We start from the raw sequence: 26,201 nt of genomic DNA, 5'->3' as shown, positions 1-26,201 counted from the left end.
AGTCTTCAGTCTGTCTTCATATTCAACAAGTACCTGATTATAGCCTGAGTATCTGTCCAAAAAGGACATCATCTGTGACCCATTCACAATTTGTAAAACTTCACCAAGAGATGGCAGGGGGTAATTGTCTTTTTCTGAGGCTTTGTTCAAATTTCGGAAATCAACACACAATCTGATTTCTCTGTTCTTCTTTCTGACTGGGACCAAGTGGGCGACCCACGTTGAATGGCGCACTGGGAATATGATCCCTATTGCTACTATTTTTTTTACTTCTTGGTATATGAGAGGTTCCAATAGTGGGTTAACTGGCCTTTGGCGTTGCTTGAAAGGTTTATTGTCTTGTTTGAGGGGAATCATGTGTGTGATGATAGAAGTATCATAAGTTCTCAAGTCTTCATAGCTCCATGCTATGACATCAACATACTCCTCTAAAGCCTGAATTATTCCAGCCTTTTCTTCTGGTGTACAAACTTTGCCTATGTACAAATTTCTAATATCGTCTTTGGTTCCCATATTGACTTTCTCGTACTGGTCACCATCAATCTTTTGACTCTTTATTTCATTGATTTGGTCATGATCAAACATTCTCTCTAATTGTATCATTCCTCTAAGGATAAAGTTTGTTTTCAGATTTAAGATCCCATCATTATCCAATTCTACTTCTTCCTCTGTCTCTTTGTCATCAATCATCTGGGTTGCAAATACATCTAAACTTGTCAAAAACTCATGAATTTGATCATCATCCTCAAATACCTGGAAATTCATGATATTATCTGGGATTGAGGGGTTTAGTGACAGTTCTATGGAAAGTTGATCCATGCTCTCTATGGCAAGAGGCTCAAGTGAACTTGTTGCTTGAGCTAAGGTATTGGCAATTTGATTATCTGCCCGCCCTACTAACTGAATTTTGAAAGCATCAAAACTCTTGAGGAGATCCTAGATTCTGTTACAGTAATGAGATAATCTCTTGTCATGGCAGACATACTACTTTCTTACTTGCTTTACTATTATGTCTGAATCTCCAAAGGTATGTACAATTTTAGCTTCTTTACTTATGGCGAACAACAACTCGTGAACTAGTGATTCATCCTCGGCTACATTATTTGTGCAGGGAAACTGAAGTCTGCGAGCTATAAGAAACGTCTCCCCATCAGGACTAGTCAATTTGAATCTGGCTCCTGCTCCTTTCTTTGAATAGGATCCATCAAACCTTAGGATCCAAGCTTGCCCTTCTGGTTGAGACCACACTGAAATTTGTTCTTCCTTTTCTCGTCCAGGTGACGGAGCTTGGACCTCCATGATAATTCGATCAAGTTCTTCTAACACTTGGTTTATTTCACCTTCAATTTCTTGTTTGATCATTCGGGAGGACGATGAATCTTGTATTTAAATGGTGCACTTACGACGATCTTGCAATTGATCTTCCTCTGTATATTCAATTGTGTTTTCTTGAGGCTCATGCTTTTGATGATCTTGTTTACTTTCTGTAGCATGTTTAGGATCTACAAATTGTTGGAGCATCTAACGAGCTTCCTTGATCGCTTTGTGGCATATTTTGTAAGTGAACTCTGAATGAGATGTGTCGTGGACTCGACACCAATTAGTTAGCAATAATTCATGAATTTTACTCCTCATTTCTACTCTCTGGCATATACTTGTCCAGATAAACTCTTTGAAACTCTTGAATAGTTTCTCTTCTTTGTCTGGATCATCAAGTAATGTGAGCTCTAATCCTTCTTCAATAGTTTCCTCAATGGAGGAGGCATGTAATATCAAGACTTCATTTACTCTAGGTGTATAGGAACCTAGATCTGTCTCAAGAAACAATATTTCATTATTCTCTCCATATTCTGTAATCATCAGCTTAAGTCTTGGGGTGCTATCGATTTTGATTTGATTTGGAACTCCCCTCCATAGCAGCCACATGTGAGAAAAGTCCGTGGAAATGTATGCATTCACTCTTCTGGACCAATCCCTGCTTAACAACATGCCATATCCATCTGGGATACCGGATATCTGCGATGGAAATGTCGATACAACTTTGTACTCTTGGATCTGTTGCTAATTGCATGTGGATATTATTTAGCTCTCCCATCATGGGTACCTCTGTCTTGTCTAGCTGTGTAACTTTCTTATTAGTCCTTGTCGGAAGAAGTCCTAACCTTTGACAAACGGCTAGTGGCATTACATTGTTGAAGGCACCGAAATCAACTAGGTAATTGTGTAACATCTTGCCAAATATTCTTACTGACAACAAAAATGGAGCAGGTTCATCTTTACCTTGGTAGAAAACTATCGGGTTTTTCTCTTGTTTTTTTTCCTGCGTCTCGGAATGAAAACCTTCCTTTTGTGAGGTCTGCGACAATGCATTTGCTAAAATTTCTTCTCGAGATATGTCTATGTCCATTAGGACCTCTTTTGGTGCCATATTTTTCTGGTTTTCAACTGATGTATGTATTACTCCTACAAAATCAAGAGGTTGTTGTGGAGCATTGAACGATACAACAATGGTATTAGCAGGAGCATTGAGCACTCCCCTGTTTACTATATTTTGCGGGGGAGTTCTTGGTGCAATAGCTTCAGTTACACTACCTAAAACTATTTCTCTAATCTCATGAACTTTCATTAGCTCAATCAAAGGAAGACTAACTTTTATCTTCTTGAATTCCTCTAACACAAATGAGCTCAATCTCTTTAACTCATCTTTGGGACCATCTTTTGCTTGAGTTTGAGTTGGCTCTTGTTGGGAGATTGTTGGGCACCTTTGCTCTACTTGAGGAGGGTTGACTGGTCTCGTTCCGTTGGATTGGATATTCAGTTGGCAATATTCAGGAGAATCTTTGGGAGGAACTGGTGCATTGGTAGCATTGGGATTTGGTGGGGTTTGGAAGTTATTGGGAGGAATAGATGTGGTTAGAGGCTCATTATACCAAGTATTCCTCTGGTATACCCTAGGTTGGTTTCCAAATGTTTGTTGGAATGTTTGCACTTCTCTTGTCCCTTCTACCAAGACACTATCATATAATGGTGGATTACTATAGCCATTAATTGTGGTTGGCTGGTCTGATGCAACTTGGACTTCAGGGTTAACTTGACCTTGTGGCGCCTCCACGGGGCTATTAGCAGATGCGGGTGGAAATCTTTGACTGGGCTGGTATAATGAGTCATTCTAGGATGGGGTTCTGACGTTCTCTATGACTAAAGCTTGGTCATACCTTGTTATGAGAACAATCTCATATCCGATCATTGGAGAATCTTTTGTTTCTGAATTTCTTTTCTCACTCCAGAAAATATCTATTGCTACTTGAAACTCATGGCATTGCAACTCAGAATGTTGATCAGTATTGTGCAACCTGCACCACCCTGATAATGCGGCTTCAACTAGGAATACTTTGTCTGCATGACGATTGTCTGCAGCAAGCTGGATATCCAAGGGAGATGGCACGGTACCATTGTTAGGTCCAGTGTTCCATGTCTTTTTCTGGGGAACTTGATTATTATTCCACAAACTTTGGTTATTTCCTTGGTAATTTTGGTTCTCTTTGGAAATTTTGATCATCTCGTTGATATCCCGAAGGACCTTGCCCTTGGTAATTCCCTTTATAACTTCTTTGCATATTATGTATTTGATTGTTTTGACCTTTCAAATAGGTCACTTCTGCTGACAGTTTCTTTACTTGATTAATTAATTCCCTCATTTCATCTTTCTCCTCCTAGGTTCGACTCAAAGTTGTCACATTCTAGAGGTATATCGGTTGTAGTGGAGGTACTTGTGAGACAGGTGTTCCTGGATGGAGAACCAACTGATTACTGGCCTTGGGAATCAGGTTCATCACCCATGTATTCTGAGACAGAGCTCTATTGATATTCTGAATCTGACCTTGCGCGACAGGATTTCCTAGATAGTTCAAGGGTCCTGTAGCAGTACCTACTTCCAGATCATTGCTAACTGAAATAGATGAAGCATATGCTTCCTTCAAATTAGTTGGGGGTGTGCCTTTTGACTTCACAAACATGGAAGTGAGGCAATCTAATGCTACATAGTAGACAGGCAATGTTGCAGCATTATTCAAATTGTAAGGATCTCTCAGCCTTGTGTAAGTTTTATGAAATCTATTGTTGAAAGTGCTAATAGGCTCATGCTCTTGCCTTCTTATTTCCATGAATTGTCGATATAACTCAGATGGAGAAATTGGTGATTTGAACTTCTCTAAGAAAGTGTCTTTCATCTCTTGCCAATTATGGATAGAGTCAACTGGCAAGTGGATATACCAATGAGAGGCTTCTTCATCAAAAGTATAAGGAAACAATCTGCAGGCCACATCCTCATGCTGGATATCTCTATTGTGAAGGAGATCTTCAAAAATATTTATATGCTCATCAGCTGAGCGGCTCAGGTCACCACTATGAAACTTGGAACAAAATTGCTTAGGATTCTTTGGCATTGCATTATAGGTTGTAAAAATCATAGGAGATGCATTAGCTGGGTACCACACCATTAAGACGTTTGTTTAGGAAACTCTTGGTTGAACTTGTTGAATAGTTGGTGGTAAAGATACTGGAGGTGAAGACCTTTGAATCAGAGTGCTTGGAACTTGAGAGGCGGGAGTTTGGAATAAATTGAAAATATCTTCTTCTTCAAGCTTGTCCTCTTTTGATTGATGTTCTCCTCTCCTTGGTGAAACTACCTTTTTCTATTTGGATCTTGTGGGTCATTCTAACTCTACAAACTCCTTGGATGAGCTCAGAGTTGATCTTAAGATTCTTCCGAATTTATCAGGAGAGAAAGAATTGATACGATCCAGTGTAGCATCTACTCTTGTTGAGGCAGTGCGGGAGCAGGTACAAGAGCTAGATCAACTTCTTGAGGTGGCAATAAGCGTTGCTCTCTTCGTGTTTGTGTGTCAATGCAATCAGCAATTTCTTCTTCTTCTTCAAGAATGAAGTACATTCGACGCTAGTCAGGATAATTTATTTTCACAGTCCAATCCAAGCTATATAAATCGGTAATTATGTTTTCTTGTTCGTCGTTGAAATTCAAGTCTGGTTGTAGTATTAGTTTAGGATCTCTTCCTGGTTCAAGAGGAATGATTGGTAGACCCATCTCTTACCATATTGATAGACTGAAAGGAGAATTGTCAAATTTCTTTAAGAACTTGTTTGCGAATGGCCAAAATCCTTTGTTTCTCTAGATCTTTCTTGATCACAACCCCTATTCGCTAACCCTCTTCTTCCTCCTCCGTAATAAAGTGACTCACTTGTCTAAACTGAGAATAATTTACTTTCGATTTCCAAGCAAGTGATCGTAACTGATCTACAATGTATGACTGATTTAATCCTTGTTCAGGGTGTTCAAGAGGCAAATCAAATGGAAATTCATGCGGCAACATCGTGCTCTATCATATCTACTATCCAGAATTGATAACTTCAGTTGTTTAGACACTCATTGCTTTCAAAGCCCTCCTTCTAGGGCCATTTTATGTTGGTGTATGTTTTACCGTCTACCAAACATTAGAATAAGATACCCAAAGGTATTCTATCCTCTCCTGAAAAATCATTGTTGATTCCAAGGTCTATATGTGCGAACAAGCAACTTTAGTGGGATAGCTACTTGGGTAGTGTATGCTGAAAATCTCAAGGGGGACTTACGTCTACGAATATCTTTCAAGCTTATGGACTTGATAGATTTATCAATTTCAGGCTCTCTCTTTTTTTGGATTTTTTGAGATTTAGACTTTCAAAAGGGGAAAATGGGATAGGGTTTAAGAAAGTTGATCTAAACTTACAAATTATGGAGATGGTATTAACTGGGTATTCTCTAATGCACTTTGCTTCACCACACTAAGGACAACTACACAAAGTGGGTGCAAACAATGGGTTGTGCTTATGATCGAAGTTTTGGCATACACAGGGGATAGGCTTAGACTAACTTTGCACAGTGAAATAGAAATCATCCATTCACCAAAAGTATGAGCGGAGAAACACCATTAATTAATACTTATCAAATCCTTCATTCAACTCTAATAACTTTAAAAGCAAATCTAAATTGACTTCCAATTAATTGTTGAGGAAATTGAAACCATTCTAATCACTCAAATAACAGAGATTACAAAGCCTTAAGAGAAAGCGCACATGTAATGTATTATTTAAAAAAATGACCTTCATGCAACAATATATCAAAAACCTCACACTCTCCAAATGAGAGGAGGTAGCCTTATATAGCTTTCCAAAAAACAATGAACGACCGAGATCAAACAGTGATCAAGGGCCCAAATTGAAAGCTACAAACCCTAATTAGGGTTTCTCAAAACTCTATCAGTTCAGACAAACAAAAGAGTGACATGTGGCACAACTGCTATTATCACTGAGGTGAGTGTCCAATTTCTCTTTTTGTAGATTCAATGTATCTGGACACAATGAGTCGAACCTCTTCCATAGTGACACTTGGCAAGTTACTAATCTGGAAGTCAATGACGTCCACATCATCAGTACACATGGCAAGGATGCACTCCCACTCAACTGCCTGGACAAGAAACTTTTCGTCAAAGGAGAAAACTCACAATTCTTGAGAGATCCCCTTTATCAATCATCCCCGAGACTTTGAAAAAGCTCGACTAAATTCTGGCTCTCAGGTTCTCTACTTGCAGGTGTTTTTCTAGCATGGCCTCTCTTTGCCAAATTTATGATGCCACATGAAACACTTTACCTAGAATTTCTCTAACATTCTTCTCAATCTCAAAACACTTAAGTCTCAGATTTGTTCAGGACCTCAATCCTGGTGACCAAAGTACAATACCAAGTGTTAAAATCATACTTATCCCCAGCCTAGCTAACACCTAAATCTATCAAGTCTTTCTTTGACAAACCTCAGATAATCCTCAATTGTGGAAGTATTTCATCTTGGATTTCTTCAATATCCTCCCAATTTGCAGCCAAGTCCTGAATTCTGTTGACTAATGAAGAAGCCGACTCATGTGCTGATACCAAATTTTCCACAAGTATGTCAATCCGTGCCGAAGCATCTGAGGTCAATTGCTTACCTTTCCCGAATGTGCCCTTCATGTCCTCATAATCTTTCATCCACCATCTATTTCTCGAGGGCCAATAACTATACCATCAAGAAAAACTATTGGAGGATCAACTTGTTCCTTGGCTAGATTTTGGACAACATCTCTCATTATCTCTTCAACCGAAGGAGAAGGCACTCTTACTTCATTATCCTCCACATCTGTGTCCATTTCCTATTCTTCAATTTTATTCTAGTCAGGCACAACATATGCAACACTCAAGGTCAAATGACCTTCATTTGATTCGCGTTTTTCCCCAATAATTTTCTTTCCCTTGGCCTTTCCAGAATTTCCAGGAGGTTCTTTTCTCTTGCGAGACCCAACACTTTTTGGATTTCGAGCATTGTCTGAAGAGATACCATGGTTGGAAGACATAGAATCATCCATTCCCATCAAATGTTAAGTCAAGGCAACACCTTTAGACTTTAGCTGCTTTTTCTTCTCAAATGTCCACCACTTAGATTATTCGACCATTGTCTTCATAAGGTCTGCCAAACTCAATCTTTCCCCGTCTACCCAATCAATCAAGTCAAGTGGCTCATTTCTTATTTTCTCGAAACCCGATTATTCAAGTTCAAGACTTTCTTCCACTTGATCAACGACCCTGAATACTTTTGTTGCTCTTACCATGCCTAGGGGAATTCTTGACCAAAATCTTCTTCCGATTTTGAAACTACAGGCTGCATTAGCCCAATAATCCTCTAAATCAGTTATGTGTTCAAATACAGTTCCTTCTACCCCAGATCAAAGTTATTTCTTGCCTTGTATTGGTAGAAGGGGTACCATTCCAGCTATTTTTCAATAGTGGTAACAACTTGTGTTGATGGACACATCTCCAATCCATTTCCAATAGTGAGAGAAGATGTTCCTACCTTCTTCTACTTCTCTCTCTGAACCGTCATGAAGCTCTCCAATTGCCTCACAACTTCTAGCAATGCAACTCCATTGGTGGGATAAATTGGGAGCTTGTAAGGAGATCCAAAAAATCCCTGAATTTTTATATAGGTGAATTTTGGGTATTGGATATACCAATACCCGAATCTTCTTACGAAGTCTTTTGACTCTTGAGAGAGTCTCTGATGTAATCCACCTTGCAATGTTCATGTGATATGCATCAGAATTGCATCATTCACCTTCTTGAAATGTAATTTTTCTTCCATATGCAGCTAGGGGTAACAATCGTAAACAGGAAACTGATTCTCCTTGTTTCCCACCTCTCCTCTGCAGGTGAGGCCTCTATATCTATAAGTTCTCGCAAGGGAATAGAACAAATATGAACTCATGTAGAAGATTTTATCTCCCTCCAAATTTTCCAGCTGGTTGTCCAAGTTGTTACTTATTATCTGAGCCTAGTCAATCATCTTGATTCCATTCATTATCTCATTAATGTGGTAATACATCCAAGGCTCAAATGGAGCACCTTAGGGATTACCTATTATTTGGTTTAAAAGGACAATCATGTCTCCAATATATTCTTTAAAATATGCCCTCACCAAGTTCTTCTTTGATAGCTTAGAGGTCGCCTTTCTTGGTTTTTCCAGCCATGAATGATTGATGGTGGCCTCATTCTCCTCCATGTGGTCTTGATACATTTGATTGGCCTCATCCTTGGTCAATTATACAACATTATGATATTATGGGATTCTAAATGCTTCCCTTATGGCTACATCACTGATATTAGCCAACACTCTTCCGTTTAGTTCTATAACATCTTTATTGTCAGGGTTATAGTGCCTAGCACACTCAACTACCAACTTTGTGCACTGCATAGTAGGGAGAAAACCAACAGCATGTACGATGCCACTCTCCATCATCTTATGCACGGTCACAGTAGGCACAAGGTTGTCCAAGTCGAACATCCTTTTCTTAAACTCCCTCAGATTGATATTTCTGAGGTTGGTATCACTAATATTCTTCCATTTCGAGTTCATCGTTGATTTAGGAGGAGCATCCTTGTCTACTTGAAACATCACCGCAACTGAAATCTGCGAAAACACATGAAGCCTAAGATAGAAATCAGAATTTTAATTTAAAATTTCAGGTTTTGAATGACTAAGTGTTGTTTACTTCATTTTTCATACTTAGTCATTACAATGGAGTTTTCACATGTAGGAACTTCGAAAATGATAATAAAACTTCATACTCTAAATTCCGATTTTAATCCAAAAACTAGGTCTGCAATAACATCAATCTCATCCAAACTTGCTTTGAAAGGCGGGAAATAAGAAAGAAGGTATGAATATTCAGTCCAACTTGATCTTTCCTATTGAAATTTTGGACAAATCTCTTAAAATCACCTCCAACGAACTCAGAAAATCTAATAAATTTGCCTTCAAAATCAATTTCACCTTTGATATAATGAGAAGAAAAAGACAAGAAGATAGAAGGAACTTGATGAAAACTCAAAAAACGTGATGAATCTACCTCCTATCGGCTCATTTAACTCCCAAAACCTAAGAATGCTATGGTTTGAAATGATAGTAAAACTCATAACCTGCAAAAACTTCTTTGAATCTCCCTCCACCTAAAAGAATACCTCTTAAAAATGCTCTCAGCACCTTGGAATTCAAACTCTTTTGTGTAAGAATGAAGGAAAGGATGTTTTTTTTGTATTGAAGTTGGGTTTCATAATTAGAAACATGCAAATCCTCTTCTAATTCATGTTTCCAATTCAATTTCAATCTTAGATACTCATGGAGAAAGTTTCTAATTTAATTTTGAGTTGAAATGTCATCCTCATCTAGTTCGAATCTCTCACAAATGTAAGTTTATAATTTGATTTCTAGTCTCAAAATCGATTCAATCTGCAAGATTCATCCCACAAGAAACTTTCTATTTTCAATTCTATGTTCGAATTCTCCAAGATCTTGCTGACATCACTCAGAATATTCTATTTTTTTTAACTTAGTCAGCAACCTTTGACTTATTTTGACCTCCATTATGAGCAGGGCAAACTTTGTTGAGTTTGTCTCATCATTAATGACTTAAGGTGGACTTTACTTGCCTTGTGCACTTTGCAACCATTCCCTAGGGCGAACTTTATCATCTTGTGCACCTCACCTAGGGCAAACTTTGCTCAGTTTATGCATAATAGAGCGGACTTTGAAGGGGTTCATTACATCTATACCTCACCTTGGGCGGACTTTGTGGAACTTGAAAAATCTTAACCTTTCGTTGCAAGGCAGACTTTGTTGATGCATGATCTTAGGAGGGCAGACTTTTTTCTCCCTCCAAAGACTTAGAAACTTCCTTCAACTCTGTCAAGGCGGACTTTTTCATACTTAGGCATCCTTTCTCATCACCTTGGGCGAACTTTCTTGCCTCCTTGGACCTCCTTCATGGGCGGAGTTGCTTGGGAAAACTTTGAGAAGGTCTTGGAAACCTTGGAGGGTGGACTTTTTTGATGTTCACACACCACTTTGCATCTCCTTAGGTAGACTTTGTTGAGTTATCAAAGATAGGCAGACTTTTTGAGTCTTCTTCAATGCAATGTAAGGGCGGACTTCCTTGGGCGGACTTTGAGAAGGACGTGGCCATGCTCCTTTCACCCTTAGGCGAACTTTCTTTCAACACTCTTCATATGACTTCTTCCTAGGGCAGACTTTTTGAGTCTCCTTTTCAGCATGGGCGGACTTTAAGACTTATGCACTTTCTACTTCACCTTGGGCAGAATTTGGAGGGCGAACTTCTTGGCTCATGCTCCGAGGCTATCAAGAGTAGGGAAGACTTTTTGTGAGTCTCCATCATGGGTGGGCCTTTTAGGAACCATGGATGGCAGACTTTGTTTGCCTCCTTGCACCATCTCCATCATCCATAGGGTGGACTTTTGTCTCTCCTTCATGGTGGACTTTGGAAGCTTTGAAAAACCATGGAGGGCCAACTTTTGAGACTTCCTTGCACCTTCTCCATCATGGAGAAAACTTTTTGGATTTCCTATCATTTATTCACCACCAAACATGATTAGCCAGACTTAGAGAAATACTCAAAATTTAATAACTTCTTCAATTTTAGCCAGATTAACATGATTTTTGAAATCAATACTTAGGTAACCCATCCAAAGCATCATGACCCCTAAAAAAGTAGGAACTTAGCTTTTTGGTCAAAACTTGAAAGTTTTTGATCGCGATCGATGCAGGTCAGTGGTGTTGGTGCAAACTCTAGGTCCCCACTCTGAAAAAGCAAAAAAAAGACATCCCTAAAAAATAGGGAAAATTTTCTAAAAATAGTCATCCCGAGGATTGAGCTAAAAATGCCAAAAATGAAACTTCCTAAAAAATAGGAAAAAGCAAAAAAAGAAAACTTTCCAAAAATAGAAAGTTGTCTGAATTTGCTCAAATCAATAGCGTTCTTCATCCTTCGGCGTTTCTGGGCACTTTGACAGTGTCTAGACTCTTTTATCACTTGGTTTGCAAAAACTGCCTTTCAATCCTTAAGACTCAAACCGTTCAAAACTTGACAAAACTGAGCAAAACTGAAGCGGAAGGCTACGAGACACTAACAAAAACCATAGAAAGTAGGAAAGGAGAGGGTCCCCATTCTCAATGGGGTGATGTGTGAAAAAGGTCACAACACATACCACTCCCTACAAATTATATTCTTATAGTGACCCTTATTTTCACTAAACTAACCTTGTGAGGTGGTGAAGTCAAAATCAACATAGACTTCCCTCTCAGGCAATTCAAAGCATTCACTGATGGTGGCTCTGTCCAGGGTGATGAGAAAATTGTTATCCTTTGTTCAAATTTCCCAGGTGTCGGTGTTATAGTGGTTTATACATTCAAGCACTAAATTTATGCATTACACAACAATGGGAAAAGCAGTTGCCTCAAGCAAACCACTCTATGCTAGTCTTTGAGTAATCGGATGTTTGTTTGGGTTGTTCACCTTCTCCTAGAATTCTCCTAAACTAATATGCCCTAGTCTAGTGTCGCAAATCTCCAACAATGTGTTATCTAGACCAAACAAATGTTCACACCCCAACTATTTATACTTCATTTTCATTGACTTTTAGCTTAAAATCTTATATTGTGATCCTGGAAATTTTGCGATAGAGTAACGATTAGGTTACTCAATTTTAGCTCTATAATTTTTTTTTAAATTTCTTGAAACAAGCAATAAGAGAAATTAGCAGAGCATTGGGAGTGTGCAATTAGTAAATTTATTGTTTTTGAGAACAACATTGAGAAAAAAATCTAATTTTTGTTGCTATCAAGCTCTTTGCTCCAATTTTGCTCTTTGCACTCTCAAAACCCTTAGCTCTTTGTTGCAAGTTTTTTTTAATATGTCTACCTCGACTTTGATAGCACTCAATGTAGGGTAGATAGCCTCCACTAGTGCCAACTATCAAATTTGCCTTTTGGAGCAAAGAGTTGGAACTTTAGTTGGTTCTCAAAACCTTGTCAAAGTCCAATAGTATGGGGCCATCCTAAAATTTATTTGCTATATAGTCCTTAAACCGTACAAATTTGCTAAGTTTGAGCATGCATGTCTAAAATCCTAAACCTTAGGCCTTTCTCAAAGCATGCATTATAATTTCATGTTGACTTGCAATAGTCAATTGCCACTTACAACCTTCATGTCTTAAGTCTTGTCTGAGATCAGCCCCTTAGTCTTAGTGATTGCTTGATCTCATTATAGCTATCTCTAGGTCTGTTAGATCTATCTCAACCGCATTGATGCACTAGCACATAGTGGGACCAAGTATAATGAGTGGGTAAAGCTTTGTGCTTGCTTGCTTCTCATTGGAGTGCAAGGGTGCAGTATTAAAAAGATACAAACGAATATTCCTTGTGACAGTGTGTTGTGATGGTATGAGGAAAGAATAAGTATCTGGTCAACTACTAAGAGGGGGGGGTGAATCAGTAGATAGGAAAACTGATACAAACTTCACCAATCTCAAAAATCAATCTCTCAAAATAAACTTAGAACTATCAATGTAATACCATTGTCAAGATAAAAACTCATAAGATAAACCGATTGACTATTACAACAAATTAACAGTAAACAACTTCAAACTCATAAACATCCAAATGCTTTTTCATATGTCAACATTCTTCATTTCTCAATGCTTTTGGTTATCATAACTTATCAAAGTAGTTAAGTAGTTAAGTAAATCAACCATAAGAACATAACCACAAAAACATTCACCACTTGACACATATTTTTGACGTGGAAACCCAAATGGGAAAAACCATGGTGAGATGAGACCCACAAGATAACTATCTGAACTCTTTTGAAGTTCGCCCTGTTAGGAGCCTAGCCTGTTAAAACTTTACAAAAGTCTTGTTAAGAACTGATCCTATTAGGAACCACTCAGTTAAGGGATTGACTACAATGCCTTGTTAGAAGCAATACCCTGTAAGGAGTAACCTCGGTAGAGGATTTGAAAATCCAAGCTAATGGATCACCTTGTTAGAGGATTTGAATAGTACCAAGCTTGTTAGAGCTTACCCGGTTAGGGGATTTCAATTCTGCTTTAATTGTTAGAAAACAAAAGGAGTTTGTTGATCTATTTGAATAGCACTACACTTGCTTGATCAGATCCTTTTCATGCTCCTATTTGCCTTTACTCAAACTGTAGACACATCATCCGGTTCGACAACCACACACTCAACTGATCTTTACCAACTCTTAAACTAAACAAATTCATCGACCTTATAAACAAATCAATTAGGTACGTAACACAACAAAAACTTAATTCTCATAGAGATTACAAACAAGTCGGTTCAAGTATGACCGTTGGATTACATAGCAATCTTTGCACATCAATCAAGAAAACCTTGACCGCTCCTTGATCACCGCTTCATCGAACTTAGTAACTCATCATGTGCTTTGCATTTTATTGAATATACTTGCTCATTCCCTAGACAAAAACCGTTACATCAACTTGCCAAAACCACTTGAAATTGTCTTCATACAATAATCATACATGTCATAATCATTGACGCTCATCATCAGATCATAAACCAATATAACCAATTCACCAAACAATCGGTTAGGGTTTATCAAAAACAACAGGTAGGGTTTATTGGTTACCAGTTCAACTCTCCAATATATAGCACTACCGGTTCACTCCACAAATTCTTCCTACCGGTTACAGAACAATATTACAACAATATCAATAATATCATTACAGGTTAATTGACATCAATGACAACATAACATATCATTAATGCAATCTTCATGCAAATGCCAACAATCTCCCCCTTTGTCATTGATGGCAATACAAATATCAATACCATTGATTGTTGTTGTGATTGTGAATAGGAATCCTAGTTTAAATTACCAAGTATTCACCATGCTCTCCATGTCTTCATCTTGTCACTAGTTCTTCTCCCATAATCACATAATTCTTCTCCCCCTTTGATAGCAATGCCAAATTGAAAGTAAAACATGTAATGTCAAATTTCACTATGCAGCATCAACAATCTGCAACTTGATGCTCGCCCTATGGAATAACTCCACTTCTACACCAATCCTTCTATAAAATTCTGCAAGTAGCTTCGGGATTAATGTAATCTACATCATGCTTAACTGACCTCGTGAAGGGGTACGACCCCTAGTTGACTTCTAAGATACTCAAAAGTAGTCTTAAGCAGAAGTTTAGTAAAGATATCTTCAAGATGCTCCTTGGTAGAAACATGCTCCAAGATCACATCTTTACTCTGCACTTTTTCCCTCAAGTAATGATACTTCAATTCAATATGCTTGGTTCGTGCGTGCAAAATAGGGTTCTTGGAAATATTTATGGCACTTGTATTATCACATAAAATATTTATAGGTTCTGAAATCTTCATCTTAAAACCTTCCAAAATGTGCCTCATCCAGATAGCCTGAGTACAATTCATGTAAGCTGAAACATACTCAGCTTCAGTAGTAGATTGTGTTGTACAACTCTACTTCTTACTACTCCATGAAAAAATTCTTCCTCCAAGAAAAAATGCTCCACCGGTTGTGCTTTTCCAGTCATCAACATTTCCTGCCCATTCTGCATTTGTGTACACCTTCAAGTCAAAGTTTCCTCCATATGGATACCATAATCCATAGTCAATAGTACCTTTCAAATATCTAAAAATCCTCTTGGTTGCTATTAGATGTGTTTCCTTAGGATTCTTCTGGAATCTACCAACTATGCCAACTGCATGAGCTATATCTAGTTTGTTGTGAACAACATAGTGCAATTTTCCAATCATTGACCTGTATTCCTTCTCATCAACAACTATGGATTCATCTTTCTTAGACAACTTACAACCTGTAACCATTGGTGTCCCAACTGGTTTACAGTCACTCATGCCAAATATCTTCAAGACCTCTTTCACATACTTAGATTGTGTGATGAAAATACCATTCTTCATTTGTTGTATTTGCAAGCCTATGAAATTTTTTATTTCTCCCACTAAAGACATTTCAAACTCATTTTTCATTTTATCTGCAAAACTATTGCTCATGTCATCATTACCTCCAAATATGATATCATCTACAAATACTTCGCTGACCAGTATTTTATCTCCTTCAGGTTTTAGATATATGTTACTATCATCACTGGTTATCAGAAAGCATGTCTTCATCAGATGTGTATGAAGCCTTTCATACTATGCTCTCGGTGCCTGCTTTAATCCATATAAAGCTTTATGTAATTTGCATACCATGTCTTTCTCATCAGTCAAAGCATAACCATCTGGTTACTCAATGTATACTTCTTCTTCCAATATCCCATTCAAAAATGTTGACTTAACATCTATCTGGTATACCTTGAATTTCTTATGTGTTGCAAATGCAAGTAAAGTTCTGACACCTTCCAGTCTTGCCAATGGTGCAAAAGTCTCACCATAATCTTCTCCTTCCTCTTGTGCATAACCTTTGCAAACCAACCTAGCTTTGTTGCGAACTACAACACCATCTTCATTCAACTTGTTCTTGAATACCCACTTAGTACCTATCACATTTTTATTTACCGGTCGAGGTACTAGGGTCCATGTGTTGTTCTTCTCAATTTGATCTAATTCCTCCTCCATAGCTTGAATCCAATGATCATCACCAAATGCTTCCTTAGTAGTTCTTGGTTCAATAGTGGAGATCATGCAAGAATTCTCTCTAATTCTTCTTCTGGTTAGTACTCCAACATCCTTATCCCCAATAATATGTTCAGGATTGCGATTCAGTCTCACATATCTCGGAATAACCTGATCATTATCTTCAGGTTTAACTTCTTCATTATCATCATCTTCTTCTGAATTTATCTGTTCTGGATGAACTAGTACATCAGTATTTGCTTTGTCGGTCTCAGATTTCACAATCTTTGGTTCCAAAAACAAAATGCAAGGATCTTCATCCTTTTTCTCCAAACTGGTTTCCTCTAAGACTTTAGGATATTCATCCACTTGAACATCAACGCTCTCAATAATTCTTTGTGTCCGGTTGTTAAAACACTTGTAGGCCTTACTCTTGGTGGAATAGCCAAGAAGTATACCTTCATCACTTTCAGCTTCAAATTTGCTAATATAATGACCTCTCTTAATAAAACATTTGCTTCCAATATCTTGAAATAACTAACATCAGGTGATCTTCCATACCAATATTCATAAGGAGTCTTGTCCTTACCTCTTTTTACCATAATCTGGTTCATAGTGTAGATAGTTGTGTTGACAACTTCTCTCCATAAAGTTTTCGCTACACGTCCTTGTATCAACATCGTCCTAGCAGCTTCAACAACTGATCAATTGTTTCTCTCTGCGATACCATTATGTTGTGGTGTCCTCGGTGCAGAAAGTTGTCATTTGATACCATTTTCTTCACAATATCTAGTGAATTCCTCATAAGTAAATTCACCACCTTGGTCTTTCCTCAGACACTTTATCTTCTTATCGCTCTCCTTCTTAACTAAGTCCCTGAATGCCTTGAACTTGTCAAAAGCTTCAGTCTTATCCTTCAAGAATGTGACCCACATCATCCTTGAGCAATCATTAGTGAAGATCATAAAATATCTGTCACCTTGAATACTTTTTTGTCCTTATTGGTTCACAAAGATCTGTATAAACCAAATCTAACAAATGTTCTGCTGAAAAAGATTTGCTCTTTAAAGTTGAGGATGTCATCTTTCCCAACTGACACTCCTTATATAGAGCATTAATTGGTTTGTCCAATTGAGGCAAACCTCTCACTGTCTTGGACTTACTCACTTTAACAATGTTATCAAAGTTTATATGACAAAATCTCCTATGCCAAAGTCAACTATCATCTATCTTTGCAATTAAACAGTTGCTGACTTTAGGATTAAGGTGAAACAAGTTATCTTTAGTTTGCTTCCCGGTTGCAATCAGTTCACCTTTGCTGCCATAGATTTTGCACATACCATTCTTAAACTCCAATGGGTGTCCTCTGTCATTGAGTTGTGCCACACTCAAAAGATTGTGCTTTAAACCTTCAACCCAGTAGACATCATCTGCATTGCTCTTTCCATTAAGAGAAATAGTTCCCTTACCTTTAACCATGCAAGGTGATTCATTACCAAATCTTACGACTCTACCATCAAATTCCTTCAAAGAAAGAAATTTGCTCCGATCACCGATCATGTGATGTGAACAACCACTATCAATGATCCAATCATCAGAGTTATCCATCCTGGATACTAATGCCTTCTGATATGATATCTCTTCTTTAATGGCTACACACACAATGTCTTCATTAGCATCACCATCAGATTCTTTATCAGTGATACCACCATCAACAACAATAAGACAATCTCTTTTGCCTTTACCCTTATACTTCTTGAATTTCTCTTGTTTGTACTCATTATCACCATTAGGACAGTTAGCAACTATGTGTCCAATCTTGTTGCATGCAAAACATTTCAAAGGTAATTTACCTCTATATTTACCTGTACCTCTAGGTAACCGCTTGGCCAACAATGCTTCAAGCTCAACTAAACTGTCTTCATCATCAGCTTCTCTACTGGATTTGGATTCATAACTGTGACTGGCATCTCTACTTTTCCTCACAGATGGGTTAGAAACAAAAGCTCTAAATGTAGACTCGGATTTCTGTACACTACCATCATAGCCATTTAATTCAAAAGCAATAAGCTTGCCAATGATGGAGTCAAGAGTTACCTTAGTTTTGTCAATGGACTTTAGCTCCTGAATGGCTGCAACTCGGATAGCATAGACTAGTAGTAGAGTTCTCAGTACCTTAGTGATCACTATGGCATCTTCCACTTTACCTCCTATACTCTTAATTTCATCGACTATCTCTTTTATTCTTTGACCATACTGTTGGATATTCTCACCTTTAGCCATCCGCATGTCATCAAACTTTCCTCTTAGACTCTCTTCTTTAGCAATCTTAACATGTTTATCGCCGCTATAAATCGCTTCAAGTTTTTTCCATACCTCATATGCAGTCTCTAGATCATGAACATCTACATACTCTGCATCAGACAAAGAACTGATAATGGCCTCTAATGCTTGATGATTTTCTTGTTGCTCTTTCTTCTGATCACTAGTCAACATCACAGTAGGTGCAACATATTTAGTATCAACATGTTCCCAATATTGGCTTCCCAAACTCTTGATATAAATTTTCATTATGTCACTCCATATCCTATAGTTCTCTCTATTAAACTTCAGACCTTCCTTCTTCATCATGATCTGCAAGATCTTTACCTCAAGATGTTAGGCTTAGACCTTAGAGGATTTGATATGCTCTGATACCAATTGATGGTATGATGAAAGAATAAGTATCCAGTCAACTACTGAGAGGGGGGTTGAATCAGTAGATAGGAAAATTGATACAAACTTCACCAATCTCAAAGATCAATCTCTCAAAGTAAACTTAGAACTATCAATGTAATACCATTGTCAAGATAAAAACTCATTAAGATAAACCAGTTGATTATTACAACAAATTAACAGTAAACAACTTCAAACTCATAAACATCCAAATGTTTTTTCATATGTCAACAGACTTCATTTCTCAATGCTTCTGGTTATCTTAATTTATCAAAGTAGTTAAGTAGTTAAGTAAATAAACCATAAGAACATAACCACAAAAACATTCAACACTTGACACAAATAGTTTTGATGTGGAAACCCAAATAGGAAAAACCACGGTGAGATGAGACACACAAGATAACTATATGAACTCTTATGAAGTTTGCTCTGTTAGGAGCCTATCATGTTAAAGCTTTACAAAAGTCCTGTTAAGAACTGATCCTGTTAGGAACCACCCAGTTAAGGGATTGACTACAATGCCTTTTTAGAAGCGATACCCTATAAGGAGTAACCTCGGTAGAGGATTTGAAAATCTAAGCTAATGGATCACCTTGTTAAAGGATTTGAATAGTACCAAGCTTGTTAGAGCTTACCCAGTTAGGGGATTTCAATTCTGCTGTAATTGTTATAAAAAAACAAGAGTTTGTTGATCTGTTTGAATAGCACTACACTTGCTTGATCAGATCCTTTTCATGCTCCTATTTGCCTTTACTCAAACTACAGATACATCATCTGGTTCGGCAACCACACACTTAACTGATCTTTGCCAACTCTTAAACTAAACAACTTCATCGACCTTATAAACAAACAATTAGGTCGGTAACACAACAAAAACTTAATTCTCATAGAGATTATAAACAAGTCGGTTCAAGTATGACCGTTGGATTACATAGCAATCTTTGCACATCAATCAAGAAAACCTTGATCGCTCCTTGATCACCGCTTCATCGAACTTAGTAACTCATCACGCGCTTTGCATTATATGCAATATACTTGCTCATTCCCTAGACAAAAATCGTTACATCAACTTACCAAAATCACTTGAAATTATCTTCATGCAATAATCATACGTGTCATAATCGTTGTCGCTCATCATCAGATCATAAACCAATATAACCAATTCACCAAACTTAATCGGTTAGGGTTTATCAAAAACAACAGGTAGGGTTTACCGGTTACCAGTTCAACTCTCCAATATATAGCAATACCGGTTCACTCCACAAATTCTTCCTACCGGTTACTGAACAATATTACAACAATATCAACAATATCATTACTGGTTAATTGACATCAATGACAACATAACATATCATTAATGCAATCTTCATGCAAATGCCAACATGTTGTTCTAACATGTGGAGGTGGGCCCACTGCTTACAAAGGTTAATCCAAGACTTAGTGCATGAGCACATGGTTGGTCAGGTGGGTCTCTTTTTGGTGTGCGTTATTGCGATATGGTGACACCTAGCTCTCGATTGGAAAGTGCACTCTTAGTTGGCAAAATGTTATTGGTCAGAATCACATTGAAGCATGTAAGCTTCTTTTTAAATCTGATTATTTAAATATTAGTTGTAGATCTTTTTGTGATTCGTTTTCATCAATGGTTGACATTCAAACCTAGAAACGACTAGTTCCTAGTTCATCGGTTGAGCTACTGAACAATAATGGTGATTTTATCAAAATTAGATTAGATTTTTTGTTGTTAATATGTAATAAATACATGAATAGGACCATTTTGCTAAGCATAATCTATTGTAGTCAAATTTTCTAAGGAAATTGAGCTTTGTAAAAAGAAAAGTGAAGAATTAGGGTTTTCTACAATGAAGTGTTTGTAAATGCAAAAATAATCAATTCTTTGATCAATTTGCTTTCGATTGGTATCAACCATTTTGAAATTTTTTGTAGAACTAGAATTGATATAGAATTTGAGGTGAATTGATAATCCTTTGTGATTTATAAGAAACCATAACTTGTAGCAAAACTTTGAACACATAAAATGTCTAGAACATCTGAAACCAACTCTAGGGATTTTGAGAAAGATTTTTTTTAGTGTTCCACGAGGATGTGTTCCCCCAAAAAAGCTCGCATCCCCTGAAGGGAGATGTCTGAGACTTGGGGACTTAGGGGAAACGTCCCCCAATAGAACCACCACTTCCACCACCTCTGCAAGGGATGTCGCTAGGTTGTTTTCTATATCTTTCATGTCATTCATACTTATTGCATCATTTAACTTTATGAAAACTAGTTGGCCTTTCATGGGGCAATCACATAGATGTTATATTGTAGATTTTGCCTTGAAGATTTCAATTCACCTCTATTTTTATATCAGCACCACCCCACCACTACCGCTCCACCGTCATCCCCTAATTTAGGCCCTTGGTCCCCTGGTCTCCAGAACCTATCCTTGCATCCCCCAACCCCCAATCAAGAAACTCTGTGGAACACTAATTTTTTTCTTTCAATGTTTGGGATCAACAAAGAAAAGTGTGAGCCTATTTGAGAAGAATAAGAGTGACAAAAAATTTGCAGATTCACTTGGAGGGGTTAGAGATGCATTTGCTCCAACTCCCAAATATTCTTTGTTTGAACATTAGTACAAGAAGAGAATGTCCAAATTCCCTTTGAGAAATGGATGGTTCTTAGACATGGGGAAAGTTGTGGTACCGAATGTGTTTATGGATGCTGACTTTGTCGGAGTAGTGGTCAAGAGATATGATGTTCAATCAAAGAGAGTTTTAGTAGAAAATGTAACCCCAATTATTACTTTCACAAAATCCTATATTATTAAGGTGTTTGACCTTAGCAAAGTTGCAAATGTTATCAACTTTAATGCTTTCAAGACGAAATATGAAATTCATAGGATTATTTATAGGTTAGTGCAAATTCAAAAGCATGGATTTAAGGCTCTAGATGGGAAATGAGTAAGATTTTTTAAAAATGAGCCCTTCAATATTGAGACCTTTGAGGATTATTTCATGAAGACATATTATTCATTGTGCCAAATAGTGGGTGAAGATGCATGACAATGGATGCCAATTCACTTAATGTATATGGCCATGGCTATTTAGGATGACACGATGAATGTGGAGTTTGATTTTTCTTCCTTCTTGGCAAACAAGATGCATAAACAAATGGTACCCTTAAAGGCTAACACTATAAAATTTGAGTTCAAATGCTACTCTTTGATGTGCCATATGTTTTTATGCGCTACTAGATAGGTTTGAGATTAAACTTTGAGGGTAGGAAGATTTGATGATAATATGAATCATCTCCTAGTGAATTGTTGTACCTAGTTATGGAATAATGATTGTGAGAACTTAGACTTCATTATTTTTGAAGGATCCTTTATCAAAAAATTGATGACATATCTTGGAAAGCATGTGGAGAGAATTCTTAAGGAGATAATGGATTTCATCAGGCCACATGAAAGGACTCCAGATTTGGGAGTGAGGCACAATTGGGGAGATTGGTACTTGAACCAACACTCCACATATTTAAATATCTATGGGTTTCCTATGAGACCTCATCTATAATATGTCTATGTGTCTAGAAGGATTACTTACTTGGAGATCATTTAGAAATTGAATGAAGTAGACAAGATTCATTTGAGGGGTTCGAAGAAAGGTTCTTTCTTCCCCACTACTCAAAAATGGTGTGATTTCCAAGTGGCCAACAAAGAGGGCCCTAATCATATTTATTCTTCATTGAATAAATATAGAATGTCCTATGTTGCTCTTAGCATCAATTTTGATCTTAGGCACTTTATTAATAAGTCGGGCTTAGTATGAAGAAATCCCTCTTTGTTCATGAGATGCATTTTGACGAGGATGTGACAAGGAATTGCTTATCATTTGAAAAATTGAAAGATAAGAGAAGTGGCTTATAATTTTAAAAGTCAAGAAAGAGAAGATAATGAAATATCCAACATTCCAAGGCTTCTTTGCAAAAGAAAATAATAGGGTTGTTAGGATTAGGAAGATGTTTGAGAATGTAGATCAAATAATGGCTTTTGAGGAATAATCATGTACAATTCAAAGAGAACCTGGTATATTGGTGAAGCCTTATGTCAAGCCTAGAAGTGAAGAGCTAGAAGAAATAACCCAAGATGTTACAGAGGTTGAGAGGCAAAAAAACTCAAAGGGCAGAGGCAAGGCTCAAATAGAAATAATTAATGTTCAATATGTTTAGGAAAAAATAGATGCTGCTCAAGTTGAGTCTGAGTCAACTGGGATGATAGTGCCTTCAATTCCATTTAATAGGAGCATTAATTTTTTGAAAGTTGCAAATAATGAAACATGGGACATGAGAGACCTAGCTTGTCAAAAAAAATTGTCTGATGACGAATCTGTAAAAACTCAAGAGTTCAAGGATTTTGTGGTAAGAAGGAAACAAGCTGCCTACCAAAATAAGCTTGAAGAGGAGAGAAATAAGGTTGATCCTTCACAATGACATGAAGTAGCAAAGAGAGTTTTGTCTAGGTTTGATTTTAAGGATGACAACCTTACTCCTGATGAAGGGAGGAAAATGGGGATCGAGAGTGGCATGCTAGTGTTGCCTAATTGTGACTTGGCAAGTGCCATTGCATTCAAAACCATTAGAAGAAAAAATAAAGAGGTATCCTCCACTAAAGAACAAGTTGAAAAAGTGTTTGGGTATAGATTTATCCCAACAATTGTGACATTAGTGATTTGGACCTTAGCATCAAGTACACATAAGCCAAATGTAGTGGAAAGAGTTGATCGATTAAGGGGCAATATTGTTTTGCAAAGAATATTAGATACTCCCTCCTTATGCAACATCTTTGGTAGTAGATACATCTATGTTTAGGCAAGCAACTATAAAGAAATTGTTGCAATATCATAATGAGTTGCAACAAAAGTACATGGAGTTACTGATAAAACTGAGAGCTTTGGAGAATAAAGAAGCAATATCTTCTAGTACCCTCATGCCTATAATCATGAGTCCTCTGATGAAGATTTCCCATCAAATAGAGTTGCCTTGCTTGTAGATATTACAGAGCTAAAAGACCAAGTGGGAGCACTGAAGGGAGATAGAATGCAAGCATACACTAAGATAGTCTTAGATTTAGTTAGCCATTCGTTAGCTAAAATCAATGGAAGGGTGGACAATGCATATAAGGGAATTACAAACCATAACCAGGCCTTAGTAAAACATGAGCATGATTTGACTAGTCTATAAGAGATCATACAATAATACCAAGGGATGCCACAATCAAGTCAAATCAATTAGGCATGATCCAAATAAACCACTTGGGCTACAAGGAGTGTCAAAAATAATGAGAGCCTTGCACAATGTTGTCTCATACATGATGAAGCTAGATAAACAATTGAGAGAAAAGGTGAATGAAATTAATCAGACTTAGGTAAAAATAGCACCAAGCTTCAAAGATGAGAAGGGTCAAACCAAAGCTCTAGATAAGTGGAAGACAAAATTCATTATTATTGGCCCTAAGGTGATATCATTGGCGTGTGTTGATGGTGAATTGAATATAGGGTTACTCAATTTAATTTTGAATGAGTTAATTACATCGAAGAAGCTATGTGAGAATATTGGTAAAAAATCAAGAGCAATTCTGGATGCCCAATATGTCAGTCATAATGAGAAGGTTTCTTAAATTATGGAATTTTAGTGGCCTGATGATAGGATGTATGGAGCTTGAGAAGATAAATATTTGCATTTCAATTGGTCATTAGATTTTAGTAGAGCCAGATCTTGTAAACATGACCTAGGATTTGGAAACTTTAAAGCGATGCAACATTTTTGGCCTTTGCAAATGGATGAAGCATCGAGATCAAAGCTTTACATTGGTAATCATGTGATAAGATACATATTTTAAATGACAAAATCGAATATTCTAGTGGTCACACTCCCAAGTCAATCTTGTAATGTAAAAGTCAAAATATTGTAAAAAAATTGTTATTAGGTACTAGGTTGACGTGTTTTGCACTTTTTCTATAACATGAGGAACTTGTACCATTATAAAGGATCTAAACCATTTTGAATATCTAAGGCATATAGTAACCAGACTGGATATAGTGTAAAATCTTGTGTTCATAAAGAATATTCAATAAGAGAAGTGAAGTCCAGTGTTGCAGGTTATATTTTGCATGTGATTTATTTGCATTTTGAACGACTATTTTCTATTAAGATTTAAGCTTATATGAGAAACACTTGATGTTTGTATTGTTTGTGATTGTCTCCTTGAATGTGAGTATTTTCTTTTTAAGTGAAGATACTAAGGATTTATGAACTTATCAATATACATATTCTATATGGGATATATGATTTACTACTTCTATTCAAGTAATGTATTAAATATGCTTTAAATGAGATATGATAGAAATTGTGTTATGCTAAGGGATCATTAAAAAGAGTTATAAATGACAACCTATCTTGGACATATTGTTGTAATCCAGTAGTATTATTATTATCGACCCTCTGTGTATAAATTTTTTGTTGTCATATGAAGGTTGTTGCATGTAGGGTTTGACATTTTTGCCCTAGATAAGCACCAATCTAGGGATGTTATTTAAATTTAAAACCTAGATTATGAAACCCTAAAATAAGAGAACAAACATTTTAACTTTTTTAGTTTTGTGTTCAAGTTGTTCCATGTTCTCAAGGTGTTGAACAAGATAAATATTAAGGGTTTAACTAATATGAGGTAGGATCCATTTAGACCTTTATATAAGTATGAGAACATTTTGCTCCAATTAGTATCTCAATGTTTAGAGATAATTATTTCAGATATTGAAGAAAGGGATATCCCTGTAGCATCCTAAATTGTACTCCTTTACAATTATGACTGTATTTGGGTCCTCACCTTAGCGTTTGTGTCCCTAGGCCTAATTAGGACTTGATTTTTCTCATATCATGCAAATTTGACTTCATATTTACCTCATGCATCATTTAAATCCTTTGTCCTGGCCCCAAAATTGGGCAGGACCAAGGCGTGGTGCCTTGGTCCCTAATAGGATTAGAGTGTGGTGCCTTGGTCCTCCTAATAAAGACCGAACTTTGGGCCCCTCGATCATTTCAAAAATTGAGCAGGAAATCTTACCCCGTGTCGGCTCATGTTGAAAAATTAATGTTTTTCGACTAGCAAGTATAAAAGGAGGATTTCCCCTCTCATTTGATCATCCACACACATGAAATTCAATTTGACATCAATCAATCAAGCATTCAAATTCAAGTGAGAAAGAAATCAATCTTCCTTCAAGCATTGGAACAATAAGGTCAAGATTCAAGCATTGGAGTTGACATTCATGTTCCATGTTGTTAAAGACTTCATAAAACCCTAACTTTGTGTGGAGAGAAACAAAACTTCAAAAGGAGGTATATCATT

General features: G+C 37.0%; 1 protein-coding gene across 1 annotated transcript; it reads right to left on the bottom strand.

The window, feature by feature from the left end:
• Positions 1-3,740: 3,740 nt before the first annotated feature.
• On the bottom strand, positions 3,741-4,499 carry LOC131874453 (uncharacterized). Its single transcript, XM_059217835.1, has one exon. The coding sequence runs from the start codon at positions 4,497-4,499 to the stop codon at positions 3,741-3,743; it is 759 nt and encodes a 252-aa protein (XP_059073818.1).
• Positions 4,500-26,201: the final 21,702 nt, after the last annotated feature.

Source organism: Cryptomeria japonica, chromosome 3, assembly GCF_030272615.1.
Source record: "Cryptomeria japonica chromosome 3, Sugi_1.0, whole genome shotgun sequence".
NCBI lineage: Eukaryota > Viridiplantae > Streptophyta > Pinopsida > Cupressales > Cupressaceae > Cryptomeria > Cryptomeria japonica.
This window is presented reverse-complemented; position numbering and strand designations above follow the sequence as displayed.

Excerpts from the sequence above, each read along its gene's own strand:
- LOC131874453 (XM_059217835.1), bottom strand. The coding sequence starts at position 4,499 with ATGGTGTGGTACCCAGCTAATGCATCTCCTATGATTTTTACAACCTAT.